Raw genomic sequence first — 21,418 nt, forward strand, 5'->3', positions numbered from 1 at the left:
TTCAAAATAAAAAAAACCCATCCCTGGAAAGAGTGTGCAGTCTTGAACTGGATGCAGTGAGCAATTTGTTTAGCACTAACTGCTTTTCTCTATTAACATGTTCAGTTAATATGCTATTGTCATTGCATTACATTACATTACATTACAGGCATTTAGCAGACGCTCTTATCCAGAGCGACGTACAACATTGCAGAAATGGCTTGCCTTTATTGAAAAAGCCTTTATTTCAAAAAGCCTTAAAGCCTACCTTGGGTTTAAATGTTTGTGTGTGTGTCTGCTTGTGTGTATGCACGTTTGCATGTGTGTGTGGGTGTGTGTGCACGTGTGTTTTCTTTCCATGTACACTGAAACTTAAAAACCAACATGAATGAATTCTGTCAAACTACAATGTTCTGTTTCCATAATGAAACTGGTGTAATATGCGATTCATGATAGGGAGTGTACTGCATTATGCTTCATTCTGGGCTCCTGGACAATATTAGTTAATGAGAATATTGCGCCAGGTCTTTTCTGCTACTTTTTTTCTATTTAAAACATCAATTAGACAATGAGAGAGAAATGCGCTCCTTGTGCAGCATCTATTTATCTTTTCCTTTCCATTCAGCCCCAATTATAAACTTACCTTAAACCATTTATCACTGACCTTTCTCCCATCTTAAAAAGAGGCATTATGATTATCATACAGTGGTGGTCAGAATCTCGAATAATATGGCTGCACGCAGCCACCATTGTTATTAAGGTCCCAATAAATACACTAATAATACTTCAAAAAAAAACTGTTCATGCTTTAATCTAATCACAGTATAGTATCACCACGACAACCACAAAGTGAGAATCCATAGCGTTACTTTTTTTTCCCCCCAATCCTGCCTTCAGCCCCTCCCCCGTGTTCGCGTAAATAAATAAATATCAGAAAAAACAAGAGATCACAAATTTTGATCCAAGAAGATTAATTCTATTCTCTTGTGTGTACAATATCTTACCAGGAATATAAGATCAACACAACAGCTGCACCTTTAAAGCATCTCAAGTGACCCGCAGGGCATCATGGAATATGCATAAGGTGCAAATCCTGACATGTCAAGACATTGAGAAAATCTGCACCAAAAGTATGAATGATATCCCTTAGCAAATCATCCCATTATTAAATGGTATCAAATGGTAAAGCTTCTGTTGAAATACTGATGAGATGTTCACCTGTGCTACAATCTTGTTCTGTTGATGTCTTGTGATGGTATCCTGATGGTCTATGCTGAAAGTGTTCTGTGGGATCAATGATACTCATCCACAGGTCTAATTTACCAGAAGACAATCTGTCAAAAGTCTCACCTTCACAAGCTCGTAGTGCTGAATTCCATTGATCCCCACATCTGGGTCCACAGCAGACGGGACGGGATAGCGAGAATTAATGGCCGTGTTCTCGGGGATGGAGATGTTGATGACAGTGGACTGGAACAAGGGGGCGTTGTCATTGATGTCTTCAATCAGGAAGCGGATCTTTACCAGCCGGAAGATCTCGTCGGGCAGCACTGCCACCTCCAGCTCGTAGAAGCATCGCTTCTCGTTGAAGATGCCCGAGCAAAGCTTCTCACGGTCAATGCGGTTGGAGGTGGTGAAGATCTCTCCCGTGTTGGCCTCCACCCGCACTAAAGGCACATCACCAGTCTTGTAGACAGGTTTGAACTGCAACGGTGATGACAGCTTAAAGCTGGGGTCCAGAGCCAGGTCCAGGTCCTTGCGCAGGTTTCCAATCCGTACGTTCTCAGGCAGTTCCTCCCGCACCGTGTAGTCCTTCTCCTGGGCCCAGGACTGCAAGGCCAGGCAGGTGATCAGAACCACCAGCAGGTGCGCCTCACAGGCTAAGTCCATATTCAGTATGGGGGAGGACCTTCACTGTAAGGCTGCAGCTCTGACAAAGAAAATAGAGAAATTGATTTGTCAAAAATAACAAAAAGACTGACAGAGAAACAATAATGGTAAATGTTCTTTCTGAAAACCTACAAAATTTTAGGAAGAAAGAGTAAGCAAAATGTGTTACCAATGTGATACAAATCATTTAAAACACAGTTCTGCCTTTTCTCTTCCAATGAGTTTAAGCTTCCCCACAGCACAATCACATCCTGTCTGTGACAGGATTGACCTTTGACCTTGGCCCCTTCCTTCTAAACCGGTGTTGAGCCAGAACCCCCCTAGGTCTATGATAAACAGCTCTCTGTCACAGTCAGCTCCACTCTAGAGCATACTGAGGGCTGTGGCGCGAGGCTACGGCGCGGTTTCACACAATTAACCTCTGTTGTCCGCCAGCAACTATGGACTGCATCAGCATGAAAAAGTAATTAGTTCACTTATTCAGTCACTGGCTCGTTCTGATGTTTATTCATCCTCTCATTCTCCCAGGGTACCCATGGAAACACTGTTTCAGTTTTAAAGTGGACAGACTTTGGCGGCTTCTGGGGGAATATGCATGACAACAATCCACACTTGCGAATTATGCTTCCTTCAACAACAAAATGGTTTCAGAGTTATGTTACCTTGGGACACAGCTTCATCACACTCATCAGTGATGCAAAACACAAGGATATTCTGTAAATGACTGCTTTATTTTACAGTGCAATATGGAGTTGTCATTGGAAACACAGCTCATTGGCTCACTGGCACGTGCACACTGCTTTTTCCAATAAATGGGCGAGGATGAGAGATTGTTATTCACTTTTATTTATGGTTAATGTATTTTACACATTGTGCATTCAATTTCACTGCAAAAAATGTGACATGAATTCCTTGAGAGAAACTTTTGATCACTCTGCCTCATGTACATGCCATTAACCATTAACCTTACACGTATTTAAGTATTGATCAAATGTGTTTTCTTATTAGCACTGGCATATTTCCCTTCATGTTCAATCTATAATAATTGACTTTATCAACCAATGGCAGGCTTACTCTATAACACCCATAAAAAGAACATAGTCTACAATGTGTAGGTTACACCTCCATTATTGCATTGGGTAGTGCCCTAAAAACGAGAAATTAACTCACATTTAATGTGTTTGCCAAAAAAAAATTTGATAAGAAGTGCAAAAAGTTCCATGTTAAGAGCCTGTAGGTTTTTGTCATATCTGACATAATTAAAAAATTTTCAGGGTTGGCTGTCACATGTTGTATTGTTCGACAGCAATGCAAATCCAATTTTGGCTGAATATAAATAAAAATGGCTGAAGGGCTGAATTCTTCAGTGAGCAACAAAAGTTGAAGTAGGTCATTGTGAAAATGGTGGATGAGACGTCAGGCATTTTCCAGAGCTGGTTACTGTTACTTTACAAAGTAATGCAGTATCAATCCTTAGATGAAAGAACATTTCTGACATCTCCAAAGACACACTGGAATGCCATCCTATTTTATTTTATTTTCTTGCAAACAAATACATAGGGAAATTTAAATTTTTAAACTTGGTTTCCTTTATGCATCTTTAAATGCATTTTTCAACCTCCAGGGATTTTTCCCCGAACAACTGACACGCTCAAACATCACTTGTATTTATTTATTTATTTTAGTCATGACACATTATCTGGTCAAATATTTTTATCACAACACAGAACGCCAACTCCAGAAGAATTAAAATGATCAACTCTTGGAAACAAAAATTAGGCCTTCGCCTTTTCTGGGAGGACAAATGCATATTTATTAGAATAACACCTGTCTGGTAATGAGGCATTACAAACCCCACAATGAGCAGAACTCTTAATGTAAGGTGTTCCATTAACCATCAAATACAGTTTTTAATGTTGATAGCGGCCTTGTTAAAAAAATCATCAATTGTCAGCATATCGTAGTTCCTAGTTCCTGTGTGTGTGTGTGTGTGTAGGTGTGCGTGTGTGTGTGTGTGTGTATGTGTTTGTGTGTGGATAAAGAAGAAAGAAAAACCGTAATATAATTTCTTTTGAGGATTGAATATAATTTTTGCTCACTGAAAATGGGCACGTTTTGCCCTGTTTGCAGTGTGATTTACCTTCACATTACCCTTTTTTAAAGGAGCAACTTATTAAAAGGAGATAACTAAAAAGCTAATGTTTTGATTAGGCCAGTTGTGAAAGCAGTGCCATCCACTGTTAATGCTAATCCTCATGTGCCGTGCCATTTGTCACAATGCAATGCTTTCAAGAAGGGAAAACTCAGGAGAGACTCATTATGGGTCCACTGGGCAGGAGAAAACCAGCAGAGTTATTTACATGACAGTGATCAATGTGCCAGTCGCTCCTTGCACCATTACACAAAGTGTTGTGTTGCCCTTTGAAAAGACATGGCTCCTTATTTGCCTTACTTTCAAGTTTTACCTTTTTAAAGATTGTGTGGGCAATTACTATTCCACAGCTCACACTGGTCCTGGCAACTCCTTGCTGCACCATATAATATGTAATGAAAAGAACACACTTGCTAAGGAGAAATCTAGCGAGCTGGGTATAAGATCAAAAGCCAAAATATATCCTTCTTAGTGTTGCCAGTCACAGAGACGGAAGCTGTCAGATTGACCTCCAAAAGTACAGAGATGACTCCAAGGACATCTTTAACTCATATAAATATACATATATTGTATTTTTTTCTAGATTCGGCTCAGATGTGATTAAACTGAACATGCTTAGCTTTTATTTAAGGGTATTTTTTGGTTTCACCATGCAGACATTACAGTATTTGTAATACACATCATTTTGCAGCAGCTATCAACAGTTACATCATCAATGAAGATAAGTGAGCCAGTACCTGGGGCACCCACACATGCCCAAAACACCACCATGTTTCACAGATGAGGGGTGCTTTGGATTGTCCCTTTTGGGGTTCCACACCTTGTTCTTGCCATAAATATATATTAGGGGTGGTGCTGAATACAAATACCGTATTCGGCAACACTCAGATAATGCGTTCTCATCTCGAATTTGGCCAACATTATTTGGATTCTGATCTTTTTTTCCCTGTTTCTTTGATGTGATTTGCTCAAAAGTCAGCACTAAGTTTCTTAATTAGACACACACGCACACACGCACATATATGCAATGAGATAGTAAGTCAGAGTGAAAGTTTCCCTTAACACTAGACAGAGTGACAACAATTCAAATTACTTCAATGCCGTAAATGCTATATCCTCCTTCCTCTACTTTCCAAAATATTTGTAATGCTGGATACATCTGAGAATGCTTGACATCAGAGATGTGTTAGTAAGTAGTAAAAAACGTGGCCTTTCTAGAGTTAAAACATTACAGACACAGGTTGTTGGCTAATAACACACCCAGCACTGGCTCATGTGGCTCTAAAATATCTGACCTGCCCCCCAAAAAGTGTGTAGCAGGGGATGTTGTGTCTCCCCAGCGCTCTAGACTGCTCCCAGCTCAAGGAAGGAGCTTGTCTCCACAAAATACAACTTGGGATAGTTAGAGTAAGAGCATAATAGCTGAAGATGTATTCCTCCTAGGGAAGCTTTTGTTTTTCTTTAATTTATCCAAGCTTATGCAAATCAAACATACAGGTAAAGTGGGACTTTGGGACTTTAAAAAAAGTATTAACAAACAAAAACAACAAAATATGTTAGCCATACATGCTGTACTTTTTATTATTATTATTATTTCATTAGGAGTTCAGAGCATACAATTGTTCATAATGAAGATGAGGAACAATTTTTTTTAATTATAAAAGCAATTTTTCAGTTTATAATTGACTTCAGTGTCCCTCAGGTAGGGGTGATGGTGGAGTTCATGCAGTTCACACTATGCAGTTCAGAGTAAGGATGAATAACAAAGTTTTGATCTATAAAAACATTTTTCTAAAACTAGATTGTACTGTTTGCCTCAGTATTATAAGAGCTGTTATGGCCATATGACATATATGTCATTGTTTGTTACATACAGATTTAAAAAAAATCACCTGACCTGTTGTTAAACTGGATTATCATTGATGTCAATGTAAAACCATTACATTAATGCTTCATTATCTCAACATTAGCAGTGCTATTATATATATATATATATATATATATATACATACATATATATATATATATATATATATATACACACATACACACACAAACGCACACAAACATGCACATGCTGCTGGCACGTATTATGGAAACACTGAATTTATAAACAGTTTGATGATTAATGCAATGTTGCAACAATTTCTCGTTTTGGCACAATCAATGTGATATCTAATAAATGTAATATCAACATAAAACAAAAAAAAGAAATAATTAGCATTGGTATTAAACAATTCATTATCAACCTTCCTATATGTATTAATTAATAACTACATCATTAAGCAGTCTAATATACCCTACTGTTTTAGACATTTTATAATGAGCTTGAATTATATTTCTTTGACATAAAATGATAATATTCATTACTCAAACCTTTTTTTCAGCTTTTATACTATATTTAAAATTATTGATGGTCACGATATTACCACTCGTGGTCATGAAAATAACTGTTTCAAATATATTTTCACAGACAAAAATGGCAACAACAGCAAATGGCACAAATAAGTTTTAATTGCACCAGTCTTCTTCTTCGTGCAGAAGCTTTTCCACAATTTTTTCCAGTGCTGTACATACTTAGTCATTGAAAGAACCTAGAAATATTGTGAATAAATCATCTTATTGTTAACACTGCTCCACTCACAGCTCAGAAGGCCATGTTTCAGATTGTCATGCTCAGAAATCTAAGTATTGGATCATATGCCGATGAACCGCAAAGGTGCAGCACCCTGTGGCCCAAGCAGCTAACCGTGACCAGCTCTTTGGTCAGTGTCGACAATTTATTGACCTCACTCAATCAGGAACCTTGCAATTCCTGCCCTTTGACCCCCCCTCATGGAAAACACTTTCTGACAACTGGCTTAAAGACGGTATTTAAACATGCCTCCAGGCTAGCTTTGCCTGCCATTGTGCCATGCCATGATTTATGGAAGTAATAGCACCAGTCCTGCAAGGTGTGTTGGATACTGAACTAATTAGAACAAGAATGAAAATGAGAAGAAGAAAAAAAAAACAATAGAAAAAAAACATCCAAAAATATAAACAAAGCAAAAATGGTGTAGTAATATGGCAATTCAGTAGAATCCATCACAGATATTTTGTTGGCAAGACCTGTTATCCTCTCTTCACAAAATGAATAGATTTCCATCCATGTCACAATGGCACAGTAATAAAGTTAGTGTGTGTGTGTGTATATATATATATATATATATATATATATATATATATTATGCATAATTCTATATGTAATTTCACATTTCACATTAATTTAATTGTTAACATTCCTAGATAAGGTCAGTATGTATTTTAAGAATCCCCAGGAATACACTTACTTGGACATATCAAACACGTACCAAATCAACAGTACTTACGAGGATGATTCATAACTGTCTAATACATCCGACCAGTTTCACCAGGTTTTTATTGTCTCAGGGAACCACCCTGGGTGCCTTTTCAAAAACATGTTGTGCGGCAGAACGGTAGAACGGCTAGCACAGTGGTATGTATGGGAAGACATATTTTGAAGAATGGAGCATGAAAGAGAAAAGAAACACAAATGCCTTTGAGGCCATCTTCCATGCTTACATTTCCCTGGTCTCCAGGAGGCTATTTTGAGCCGTAGACGGATGATTTAATCCAGCAGGCACAAAACCTGCCTCCGTTCTCAGGAGTCAGGACTGAGAATAGAAGCCAAAGCTGAATTCACTTTACACGAAAAAATGATGGACAGAGCCGTCTGTCTTTATTTACTAAACTAGGGTTCTGGATGCAAATACTACCTTTGTCCCACTGTTAATCTACAAACCACAATCTCTGATGAAGCTCTGACTTTAAAACAAATAAAAAATAGCTAACCCCCAAAGAGAAATATCCCGGCCATTTATCAATTTAGCATCCTGCATGGCAGCCGAGTGACACTAAAATCTGAAATAACACCATCAAAAGTAGTGCGCTGGGGACCAAGTCTCTATTTTATGTGATCAAACAGCACATTCTTTCTCAGAGTTTTGTGTCCAAAAACAGGTAAAGAATAAAAAGTATAGCTGCATGCAGCACAATACCTTTGCCTAAAAAACCATGTCAGTGTGGGTGTAGTACTAAGTACAACTATAAAACCACGTGTGGTTTTATAGTTGTACTTAGCACAGTCATGTGCATTTTGCAATGTAAACAAAGAGCACAAGTGGGCTTTCAGACAACAGACGATGAGCCAAGATGGGCTGAATGGTTGTTCTCATCATTAAAGTTAATTACAGTATGTTCTAAGCTAGTGATTCCCGTCCTGTCTGAGCCCACAGCCCACTTAATGAGGGAATATGTTTTCTGTGACCCACCGCTGGTTGAAAAGTGGCCAGATATAAGTTAAAATGTGAATTAATTTATTCATTTATTCATTTATTTACTTTAGTATAATGTGGACAAACAACTCTATTTACACTTTAAGAAGTACACAGCCGTTATTGAAAGAGGTGGTTTGGTTGGTGTCAATCTGGATGGAAAATGTATAGTTACTGTATATACTGCATACGCTTTTGTGTGTGTGTGTGTGTGTGTATTAAATTCATCCTCTTCATGAAAAAAAGAATCAGTTCATTTGATATACAGTTTAATCATGTTAATGTATGAAATTAAATTAATCAAACCGACAGAGCTACGCCCAGGGACAAAAAGGCGGACATAGCTGTCAATGGGATATTCAAATGTTATGACCATCCTAGAATGTAGTTAACTTGCCAAAATTAGTCAATCAATGATATTAATTTTATATTGCACCATTAGCAAAGGTATTGTCGCAGAATGATTCACAGAGTAGGTGAATATTACCCCATGTTTGTCTTTAAATCTACACGCTCAAATGCACAAGCGGGGTGCAGTATTACGATCTCGCAAATTTTCAGCATAAATAAACACCAAATGTACTGAACTCACATTTGGGGGGGGGGATCTTCTTTTGGGGAGTTTCTCTCCAGGGAAATTTTTGTGACATTTTATAGAAGTCAGAGGTGAGTTGGTGAGACAGAAAATTCTCTGCTGATGGAAACCCTTTCTGGATAACACTGGCTGATTGTTCATTTCCCGGCAGGACTCTTGGCCCCAGTTGGCAATGGCATGTTCAGGATTTTATTCAAGACCGTGGGGTGCAAGGATGTACCTAGGGCGAAAGAATTAACTTGACGCATCACCGTCGAGGCCCCAAGAAACAATTTCTCATACTACTCGTGTGTCCTGTTGCAGCCTTTCGCAGCTAACAAGGTGTCGCTTTGCTTTAATCTCACCGCACGCCCTTTCACTCTCCTGAGCTTAACATTTGGGAGCCCCAAACCTTTTTTCTGCCAAACTATGTATTTATCCTTCACATTTTAAAGTTGCGTGCAAATGTATTTTTCCGTGTTTTTCTGATAGAATGTGGGCATGAGCTGGCTTTGCTTTTCATGGGCATTGCAGTAGTTTTCATGTGCATGACAACTCATGTTGTACACTTTTTTTTCTTTTCCAGCGGGTAGATACATAGTATATTCAGACAAATATGAATTATGCTAATTTTATCTATTTCCCCATTTGCCTTGTCCAACATATGATACGCACAGAAAAAGGACTCCTGCCCTTTTTGGGGGGTTCTTTTAAAATGATGGCCTCACAATGAAGTAATCCACATTAATTGCAAATGGAGCATCTGCATACAGTTTAGTTTGTTTGGCTATCATGAGCTGAAAAATCTTCAAACAGCACTGTGTCAGTCTGAGGTAAGGTATAATCTGCTTATAGAGATTCACAAACTGACAAGGCAATTAGTGAGCACAGAACATGAAATGTGACGCAGATGTGAATTGCAAGATACTGGGGGTTTGCTTTATTGAGGCAGCTGAAGGCAGGGTTTCTCAGAGTCGATGGCTGACAATGAGGATGACTCTCGTGTTTCCAAGCAGTCTGAGAGACAGGCCTACCACAGTGATCCATTAAATCCTTTTTCCAGATCTATGACCTTGCAGATGCCTTATCAAGCTGTCAGGAAAGAATAATTCCTGGTTCTGCCTTAGCTCTGTAATACTGACCACGGTCTTTAAACTGGCTGCCACCAATGTTGCGGCAGACAGCGATGGGATCTGCCTGAGAAGCGTAGACCAGAATACTTTCCAACAGCAATGGTCCCACCTGTCCTGAGAGCACTCAATTTTTCTTTGCTTTCAATATGAGTGGGATACATTTTAATTAGTTTTAATTTTCAACAACAAGAATAATATTCAGAAAAAAAAGAAACACTGATTCATTTGTTTAGCGGCCAAAAGCTAATTGATTAACAACTCTCCCCCCCCCCCCCCCCCCCCCCCCCCTTCCCAAAGGTTGCCTCAGTTATACATAACTGCATTCATTATGTTTACAAAACAGGACTGATACTAAATATGCTGAACAGCAATGTGGCATTGCCAGTACTTTTTAGTACACAGGAAATTAGGATTTTTGTCATATGTGTCATACTTATTCTACCTCAGACACATTTGTTTATAGAGAACGAATAGTGTTGACCTTTCATAAATATATAAGCCAACTGGAAATCACTTCAAAAGACTGGTGCAGCTTCCAGTTACAGGGCACACAACTGTGGGCTGCAACTGAATACAATGATAAAAATAAAAAAAATCTTTCAAATTTAAAATCTATATTACCTCTTTGACAGACGTTATGTATTTGAAACATGCAAATACAATAATTTGCCGTTACATTTTTACACACATAACTCCTACAACCTTCATTTGAGAGACCTGCGCCCAAATGGTAGCAACAATATTCATACTACCCCTAGAGGGCAGTCTAAAAGTGGTAATTTTGACAGGAAATCTCAAGGGCTGAATGCGTAAAATCCAAGGAATTACAGAAGTCAACAGGCTCAGAAACCATACCTTATCAAGAACATTAAATACTGACATATCAGTCAGTGGCTTCATAAAATTAAGATTCTCTCCTACTCACTAAATTACAGTAATAGAGATTGCCTTTACCATCATATCTGAGCGACACTGAACACCAGATGCCTCAAATGGCCATTATTAACTCAAATTGTACTGCAATCACAATGGACGTACTTACAATGAAAATGATGTATCAACATAAAATCAAAATAGACATTTATGCAGAAACCCAAACATACTGAACTCTTTTTTTAAACCATGAAATCAGCAGTGTATACCTTCGACTGTACAGTACATCACCAAACGATGCAACAACGAAATGAGAGTCAAATAATATGTTTTTTAAACTTGGATGACTTGCTTGAGATGCCATTTTGCAAATAATGTCTGTATTCAAATTTGTACATGCAAATTGGTAAATGTCATGCATTGCCATTCAAGGGACTACAATTGCATAGTCTTTTACACCTCAGTACCCTTGATCAATCACAATAAAATAACTAAATGCATGAACTGAACTATGACTTCATGGTCATGAAACGTATCAATTTGTCCATATCCACATATATCCATTTATCGACTAAACACATCCAAGTACTGTGAATTTTAGTGCTGGGTTAAATTCAAGCGAATGTTCTTTTAATTTTTTTTATTCCAGAACTCTTGCTATCTGCACCACACACTAAGCCATTTAAACTGAAATGTATACTTCATATTCCAGGAATAACCAGTTGTCAATATTCTCTATTTTTGTACAGTGTTAATTCACAGTTTACTTCATACTTGCTATGCAGAATAGCCCTTCCTTATATACTTGAAGAAAACCAACCCAAGATGACCATGATGTTCGCTGCTCAAATCCTGGTCATTTACATGGGATGTGTTTCAGGGCAATGTAAAAACGGTAAGTTTTGAATATGAAGAAAATTATACTGCAATGAGTAAAATACAATTAAAATAATACCACTTTAGTGTTTCGCCACTTGGCCAATTGATTTCTATATTCAATGTAACAAAGTGAATGTACCTTCGTAAATTCGGCTGAAATTACAGATACAAAAAGTGGAAAAGTAGTTGCAGCAAATCAATGCTCCAACCAGGAGCCTTTCCTCTCCAATTTGTTACCAGTTTATAGTTAATGACAAGCATCATCTCTAGAAACAAAGATTTTGAGATTAACAGTCAAGATCACAGAACAGTATCATTTAAAATCAACATACTGTGAAAGTACACATGGTTTTGGAATACATTTAGCAAATAAATATAATTCCGGATTAAAGCTTCTGGTAAAGGTCACTTCACAGAACAATCTCATGAAATACATCCAGGCTTCAGATGTTCAACTGAGGCAGAAAATATGATTAATTGACAAAAGGTAACATTGTCATGAGATTATTTACTTCTTTACAACTGTAGCGGTTAAGGATTTAATTATCCGTACTGAAAAGTAGAAGTGTATCAGCAATCTGAAACAGAATATTTTGCAAATTGACTAGCTACATTAATACCCAGGGATTTCTGACCTGATGGGCATTTGTGTAAAATGACCCTGCAAAAATATCTTGAAAGAAGGTTATCTATTTCAGTGAATTCAGGAGCTGTAATGTAAGTTGTTTAGCAAAATGTTCCTCATATATTATGTATAAAATACAATCAATTTTGTCTGAGTACAAAGAAAAACATCAGGGTATGCTAAGAATACATAAAAGAAAAATAGGGGTAATATCAGACTCCACTTTGCTGTAAGACCAGTAATTATTTGTGATTTTTTTTTATATGTGATTTTTTTTTTCATCCACTTATTTAAAGACTAAATGCAAGTACTTATATTATATTAGGCTAGGCAATGAATGATGAATTAATGAATTAATGAATGAATAAATAAATAAATAAATAAATAAATAAATAAATAAATAAATAAATAAATAATCAACCCTGATAAGCAAAATAGCAAAGTTAAGACTAATTTAGTAGTTTCTTCATAGGCCGAAATTTACTGTTCTCAAAATAACTGAGCTAAAATATGGCAACTGTGCAAGTTGCTATGGTAAAAAGGTGCATTTCACTATTTGTGTTCATAGTAAACACGCAAAAGTAGATCACGTGCAGCTGAGCTGTAAGCTCAAAATTATTTTCTTAGCAATACCAAAACGTAACCCTTGCCCAACCTGTCGGTCAATTAACAGGAACAAGTTGCATATGTATTTAAGCCGATCCGATTTGCCATCATTCCAAGCACGTAGCACTTCACAAATACCGCACTGAAAATGCTAACTTGTAGATAGCCTACTATATGTGTTGCCTTATATCCTACTTAGTACAAGTATGGCCATGCAACTTAAACACTGCCGTGCAATGCTCAAAAACATGTTCAGCAGCCAAAAGGCCAGTACATCTCCCTGAAGTAGAGTCCAACGAGTATGCCAATTACATTTTGTCAGAAACACTATCTGAATTGTCAAAAACAATCAGTCATCACGGTTATTCGCACTTACAGTTCTCAGTGTTAAGACGCTGCCGACATTGTTCCCCATCTTATCACCGGTCTACATACTCTCCTAGGTATGCGTGTCAAGTGGATGGTTCCCTGTTTCTGCTGCTTGAATTTAGGAATGTAGATGATATGGAATGGCACGTTAATCCGCCTTCTACTTCATAAAAAGGAACAATATCGCACCACTGGAATCATCTTCCCTATTCTCCCAAAGTTGCCTCGCGAGTGCCGGTCAATAGCCTTTCCTCGCACTGTCTAACTGTTCAAAAGAAATTAAGCATTCTTGTTTGACCGTGCAGTATTTTTTATGTTAATAAAGGCTTTTGGATACTGGAAACAATATACAATATATTTTCAACATGTTTGAATTACCTGGGAATGTGCGTCTGTATTTGTTGCGTAATGTAGCGCTAATACGCTTATCCGGACGATAAATGTTATAATTGGCCTTCTGTAACAGATACTACGGAACCAACTTGTAGGCTACAATCACATGTGTAATACACTCTGAAATTTATGGAGCGAAAACTGGTTTTTCAGTTGTCGCTATGTGCTCGTTCTACTTCGAACCTGAAACGCCGTTGCGTTGTCGGCTGTAACACGCAGTGCAGTGCAATGATTTAGACTGGCAATATGAATTCCCTAAAATACCATAATGCATGGTTAATTACAGTAATTAAAACGGCACTTACGATTAACCTGTATCGCAGCGTTGCGATGTAGGCTATCCGAATATCCTACAATCACGTGTAGGATAAATAATGGTTTTAATTATTTTTTCCATTGCAACATGATGCATTTGTAACTCCTACCACGACTTTCTTTGCTTGATTGTTCTTATAAGTCGATAACCTCTGAAAAGTGTTACTTGCATTTACGTGGATCACGAAGCTTATGAAAATCAATTTCCAACCATGGAAGTTATGGTATAATGGCGCATTAACTTTGATAAGCGGAATCTTAAAGTAAATTTGACATACACACGCACATTGACCGGTGGTTTTTACGACCACATTCTATAAACATACATTCTGAAATGTGTAGCAATGTCGTCAAATGGCCTCTTATTTTTCAGTTTGATGACAAAAACGAATTCACCTTACCTTTAATTCCTTGAAGCAAAATGCGAAATTATTAGCAAATCCCGATACGTAGCGACATCAGTGCTTTAGAAGATGATGTGCCATGAATCGAACGGATAAGGAAGGAATGGGGGGGGGGGGGGGTGAGAAAAAAATTTCCTCCGGTAACCGAAATATAATAACGTATTGATCAAATTAAATCCGACTACTGGAAATTATCCTTGCTTTGTGCAGTCTGTGGTCCGAACCGTTTAAAAAAACACATTGTTATTCAGTTACTTTGTTATATTTTTGAGAAACAGAATAATTCCTCTTCAGATATCTTGGGCAAGCTGCTGTGCAATTCCAACGGAATGATGACACCGATGGTCCAAGTCGTCTCTTTCGCAATATGAGGGATTTCAACTGTATATTCTTGTTAGGAGTTCAAAATTGTGAAATCTGTCATACAGAGTCCCTTTCATCGATCTGCACATTTGCCAGCTCTCTTACTAGAACACACTTGTATTAGATCCACGACTCATGTAGGAAAGAATGTTACGGTCTGAAATCGCTGCTAATAACTGCCGCCGTTTATTGGTATTATTATCGTTAACAATTTGTAAGGCAGACACAGCCCAGAGTTATTCTGAAAGAAAAAAACAAATGTGTGGGGGCTGTAGTTACTGCATATCTTCCCCGAAAAAGTAGGATGCGAGTATGGCTTGGTTCAGCATCACTCTCAGAAGTTGTTGAATTACGCGTTATGAGGTTGCTGTGCGCAAATCTCTAGCTCTCTCAGTTGTGTTCGAATGAACTCAGCCCCTTAGTACTGCCTACCACTCCACCTCCGATTGACATCATTGTGGAAGGAGGAGCCTAGGACAGAATACAAATGATGGGTTTTTCCTTAAAGCCGCACTAGCCGTTGGTAGGCCGGTTGCGCTGAGTCTCAGCGAGAGTAGTATGCGAGATGCAACTGGCGCCTGTGAGTTAGAGGGGGCACTGTTCGCTTTGCAAATAAATGGTGATTTATTTATTTATTTGCATTTTTTATTTTTATTTTTTACTGAGAGGTACTATCCCAGAAGCGTTACAGAACTGTGTACAGTCATACATATATATATATATATATATATATATATATATATATATATATATATATATATAATAGCCCATGTTTTATATTAATGTGAGTGCTTCCGGAATTGCGTAGTGATGTTTCCCCTGCCGCTTTCTACATATAAAGAATGCTTTCTTTTTTCAAAGTGGAATTACATGGTTCTTATATTTACTCAGGTTAATTTATGCTGGCATACAATATCTGTACCACCATGCAAATGGATCAATAGTAATTGCTCTCCCTGCACATTCAGACTATCAGTGATTGTGTGAGAAAGTCCTTTATCCTTCCAAACAAGAAGACGTTTGGTTGATAAAGAAAGATCCGCACGACGTTTCATATGTTCATATGTAATCATGGTTAAGCATGTCCCATGGGTTCTCAGTAGATGTCCATTAAGTAGTCTATTAGGCAGGGCTTTATTCTCCGCGAATAGTAACCATCATCTAGCATAGCCATCTGTAATTGCCCTCCATAACTAAAAGTGGACAACACTAAGATCAAATAAAGGTGGAAAGAGAGAGCTGACATGTCAGTCCAAAACTACAAGGCCATGAAAATTCAGACTATTAAACTGTAAATGATGAGGAGGATATTTTAAAAGCCCAGGAAGAGCAATAATTATTATTATAATACTAATAATAATTAAAGTCATAGTCCAGTGGCAGTTGACTTGTTTTAATTTGTATTATGCTGTTGATCCTTCAATTTTGTTTTAAGAGATTTTAGGATTTCCAGTCTCAGGAATGTTGAGATTTCAGTAAGATAGCATTGTGTATTGGTGAGGTCATTCAAAGGTCACAACCTCCACAAGGGTTATCAGTTCATCCCACGCACTGCCAGTGACTCAACTGCTCAATACTACACTACTGGAACATCAGGTATCACATTGGTTTTGTGATTTTGTGAACAACATTCCTAAACATCTACCTATGATTTTACTGTACCGTATGCACGAAGCCCTGTTTACATCCTCAGACAACATGGTTTCTTGAAGCTCTCTGAAAGAGCACAACAGTACCCTAGATTCCATGTGGGTTTGGTCTCTTTCAGAAATATGACTGCACAGGTAATATGACAGGAGGTGTATGACTCATAGAACACTAAATTCTAGATATTTCTGTTGGCTTTCAAGGTGCCATATTAACGTTCAGTTTACTTTTTAAATTCTATCATCTGTAGAAAAAATACTCCAGTGCTCTGTCAGACTTCCAATGGTCAGATTAAAACTAAAGTTGTTTACAAAGATGGCAGGTTGTATTTAGGACAGCCCATCAGAGAAATTCACTTAAAAGTCATGGAACCATGTCAGTCGAAGAATGCATGGGCAGTTCCGAATACAAAACCTGCTACTCAAAGGAAAAAAAAAAAAATAGTAAAACAGGGTAACTAAAAGCGCACTAAGACAAGAAAACTCCAAATAATGTACCCAAAGTATAAAATAACTTCTTATGGGCATATGCTCATTGCCATGGAAATGGAAAATAAAATTACACTCATCTGCATTATATTATTTATGCACTTAGCTGACACCCTTATTGAAGCTTATACAATGGCTTGGCTGAATACTCAACTCTGATTGGTCCAAGGGTGGGCATTAATTCTCAGTAAAGGGAAACCTCGGCCTTTTAACAGTTCTAAAATCAATGCGCTACAAAATCCAGCATTCTAAAGCAGCTAAACAGCAACATTATTCTTTCGATTTTGAATTGTAGTTACATCCCCTCCCATTTTCAATGTCCAATTTCGCAATTAATGGCAACGTACGATCATTTTTGCACTGCAGAGAAAAGTCTGCGAGAATCAGTGGATATGCTGCTACAGTTGCCTATATATTGTGTGACAAAAACAAATTAACATTAGACCTTTGTTTCAATAAGAACAAATAATTCACCTATATGTAGCTCATATCCTTTTTACTGGGCTTCCAAGAAGTCCCAGACTATGGCTTATATGTCCCGATTGATGCTCTTTATTTTATCTTTTGTAGCCTATATGTACGTATTTATTGAAACTATCACAATGTCTCGTCTTGACTCTTAAAGAGATTAGCAGATGATCTTTAGTAGGTATAGCTTCCTCTTCTGCAATATTAGATTGATGTAAAATGATTATGACAACAGTTGTTATATTAAAACGTCATTCATAAGCCTTTACAAGTGAGACAATTGATTCGCTTGGCATCGATTGATAAACTTTTCAACACCACAGTGAAGGCCAGCTCCAACTTACGACGTACCTTTGGAAGTGTCCCTTAAGGGAACTGTTAAGGTATAGTCTGGGAAACACTCGTAAAAAAGTGGTTTCCCTTTTAAAGGTATACCTTAGAAACCTTCTTAAAACGTTAAGGTACATCGAAACTTGGAAACGCAGCCCAGAGTTTGTGCATAACAACAGTCCAAATAGAACTACCAACGAGAGTTTTGCTTGACAATGGTAAAATAATATGCCCAAATGGCCGTGGAAGAATATCTTGTATTGTATGCAACTGAAGGATTTTTCACAGTGGGTCTTAAATATGCAGATCTGAACCTTAAATAGGTATGAAAAGTCACAACAAGCTTCATGGATAATTCAGGAAACCATCTGAAAATGAACTTTGTAAGAAACTAGTTATGCATTTCTGAAAAGGTTGGAGCATCTACCAAAAGCCATAGATGGTGATAATGGCAGGGGCTGCTAGCTTGCGTTGGATATTGAATTAGCAGACCTATCGAAGTGAACGCCAACATGGAAGAAAAGGGGGGGATATTTTACATAATCATTTATGACACCTTACATAAAACAGACAAAAAGGATTCCAAGAAAGACTTCCAAAGTGGACTGATTCCTGGAAAACTTTGTTCTCTGCTTTTGTCTTAAAGAGTGCTCCAACTCCACCTTTTCCAATAATCAGTCCACTTTGGAAGTCTTTCTTTGCTGTAGCAAGCAGGCACATCTGTTTTTTTTTTTTTTTGTTTTTGTTTTTTTGTTTTTTGCGTTACCTTACATAAAATATTCATAACACCTTGAATGACCTTGATAATCTTTATATGGAGTAGTTATCACATAGAAACAACCTTTAATAGCACTTAACTCGAAGCGGGTCTACATAGGTCTTACTAACACTTCATATAAAGTATTCATAACACCTTCATAAGGGTCGTTTATATTTTCAAACTGGCAAACACTTTCACCCTTTATGACCCAAACCTACAAGTGGATGTTTGGGCATGTTTTGTTTTATTGACTGTACAGTAGCGATATATTGTGCCTACTGATATGTTTACTGATTCAGCACAAATTCAGCTTAATGGGGATGCCAGTTATTCCTTTGCACTATACAACATAATAGATGAAAATAGTGCAAATGGGAAAAGAAAAAAAAAAAAACGTAACTGAAAATTTCACATTTTACTTACCAAAAACAACAAATCACAGATTGAGAAAAATGTAATTGACTTAATAAAACATGACGGTAGAACATCTACAAACAGTGAAAAACAATACTACAACAAACAACTAACAATACAAACAAAACTGCAACAAACAATTGTGTACTGTCAAATAGGCACATGGGTCCGGAAGCGCAGATTACGTGTCATCTACGTTAGTCATTACAAGGTGCACGTTTCTCCTTAATGCTTATGTATTTAAGGGAGAATCATACAATTGACAGGCATATATATTAGTGTATCTGATTATGTATTCTATTTAACCTACTAATGTTCACGCAATTAATGAGGGTTTATTTTTGTGTGAAATTTCTCTGCCTCTAATTAGCAGGCGTAAATCAAAATGAAAGCAAGACAGAAACAGGTATGGGCCTCAAAGACACACTGAGATAATCTTTGCAACAAAATTCACACTATTTCAATTCCCTGAGCAAGAAATCATAAAATGGTACAGATTGAGCAGTCATGCAATAATTAAGGCTGGGTGGTTGTCATGGGAAATATTTTCACAGAGCGGTCACAGCAAAGTTGTTAAAATCATGGAGCCAGAAATGAGAGTGTGTAAAAAAAGACAATAACTTATTACATTTATTACTGTATTTAATTAACCATAGGTTGCACGACAATGGGGAGTGATTGAAATAATATGCACAACTGTAGCAACAGTAACAATTTCTTGAAGTTTAAAAATAATTAGTGGTCAGTTGTCGCTAGCAAAAAAGCACAACTAAGTGCATTAATAGACTTGTGCATTTCTTCACTTCATTCCATCTGTCCAAAAAACTTCTTTCCAAAATGCATCACAATCATCTTTGCATTTTTTTTTCTAATTCCAGTCTTGCCTTTCTGATCTTGGAGCTGATTAGAGGTTTACATCTGAAAGTATAGCCTATGTAACTTGCCTCTCTCTTCTGTGCACTCTTCTGTGACCTGCGATACTTTCACCCCCAATATATGGAAATCATGAGCAATTACTGAAGCTGACAATTCAAGATTTTTAAAGACTCTTAAAATCATCCTTCATCACTTTCTGATGTCTTCTACAGACAACCTGATCACATTTATACACATTCTGATAGCTTGCCCACTGATCACTCCTGCATGCTGAAAACTCATGCTTGTGGAGTTTGATCTCTCTCTATATATATATATATATATATATATATATATATATATATATATATATAAACCTAGAGATTGAACTCCACAAGCATGTGTTTTCAGCATACGTGAGTGATCGGTGAACGAGCTATCAGAATGTGTATAAAGTATTGCATATGGAAATATGAGGTTGACCACAAATTATGATAATTATGGTACAGTAACCTATATATTAGGATCACAATTATAAAATAAGAAATAACCTTTAAGAGATTACATTGATCCTCTTTAGTTGTCTCTTCTATCCACCAGAGCTATGGAAACCATTAAATAGAGAACTGTAATTGCAGTAATGTCAGGCGTGGGAATCAAAGTGATGCATCCTTTAAACAGTATATTTGATAAACCAGTGTGGAACTTGTGATTAACAAGCACTGCAAAGTCTAGGGACACATGAATGTATAGTAGCAGCAAGCAAATCTTTCATGTGTTGAAGAGACTGCTGGGAAAAAAGAAGACATGCTTGCATGAGACCACATGTAGCCCTTTTATTTTTATCCCAATGTGGTAAAAACATTCCCAAAGCAATCTGCATGATGAACAGTTCTTTAGCACAGTGCATCGTGGGAATAGTGACATGTTAAACATTTCTCTTAAAATACCAAGCCAGAGAACCAAGGACTCACGCCTACCTTTAAAAAACCCAAACAAGTGCTGAACTGGGAGCTGGAAAAAGGTCAATATGAGTGCTTCATAAACCTGGAGGGATTTTTTTGTTTTGCCAGATAGGATCAAATGGGGTGTTCCTTTCTGCTGCCTTTAATCTGCATGCTTTAGTTTTACCCACTGGATCTATGACTCATTATTTATACTTAAAACAGAAACCACTGGAGGAAAATGAAAACAGACACATACACGCACACACACAGGCACACACACACGCACACACACACAAATTAGCCTTATCGGTCTGGTACAGCTGGTCAAGGGTTAGTGAGGGTTAAAAAGGTAAATTAGAATGTAGGCCTCAGAGTACTGTAATTTCCAGTCACCTTTTCCTTTATTAAGCCCATCCAGGCCTGTTTATTAGCCATCACAGAATGTTGACAAAAACTAGTGTGAAAATGTAATATACAATTATAAATGCTATTGTTTTTATAAGTATTATTTCTTAAAAATGGGGTTAAGTCCCATGTGACATTTTTGGAAGTGGGCAGAAATATCTAAATATTGTACAACAAACTGATTAAATTTAAAATAACCCTTAACTGGTTGC

At 37.3% G+C, this 21,418-nt stretch overlaps 1 protein-coding gene across 4 annotated transcripts in view; it reads right to left on the reverse strand.

The window, feature by feature from the left end:
- pcdh11 (protocadherin 11) overlaps positions 1-15,296 on the reverse strand; it is a 252,405-nt gene extending 237,109 nt beyond the window's left edge. For all 4 annotated transcript variants that reach the window (XM_064328154.1, XM_064328153.1, XM_064328156.1 and 1 more), the window contains exons 1-2: positions 14,527-15,296; positions 1,330-1,909 (exon numbers count right to left, since the gene is read on the reverse strand). In XM_064328154.1, the coding sequence (XP_064184224.1) occupies positions 1,330-1,869 (540 nt within the window). In that variant the 5' untranslated portion in view covers positions 1,870-1,909; positions 14,527-15,296. The remainder of the gene's footprint in view (positions 1-1,329; positions 1,910-14,526) is intronic.
- Between the last annotated feature and the right edge of the window lie 6,122 nt (positions 15,297-21,418).

This window comes from Anguilla rostrata, chromosome 3 (genome assembly GCF_018555375.3).
Source record: "Anguilla rostrata isolate EN2019 chromosome 3, ASM1855537v3, whole genome shotgun sequence".
Taxonomy (NCBI): domain Eukaryota; kingdom Metazoa; phylum Chordata; class Actinopteri; order Anguilliformes; family Anguillidae; genus Anguilla; species Anguilla rostrata.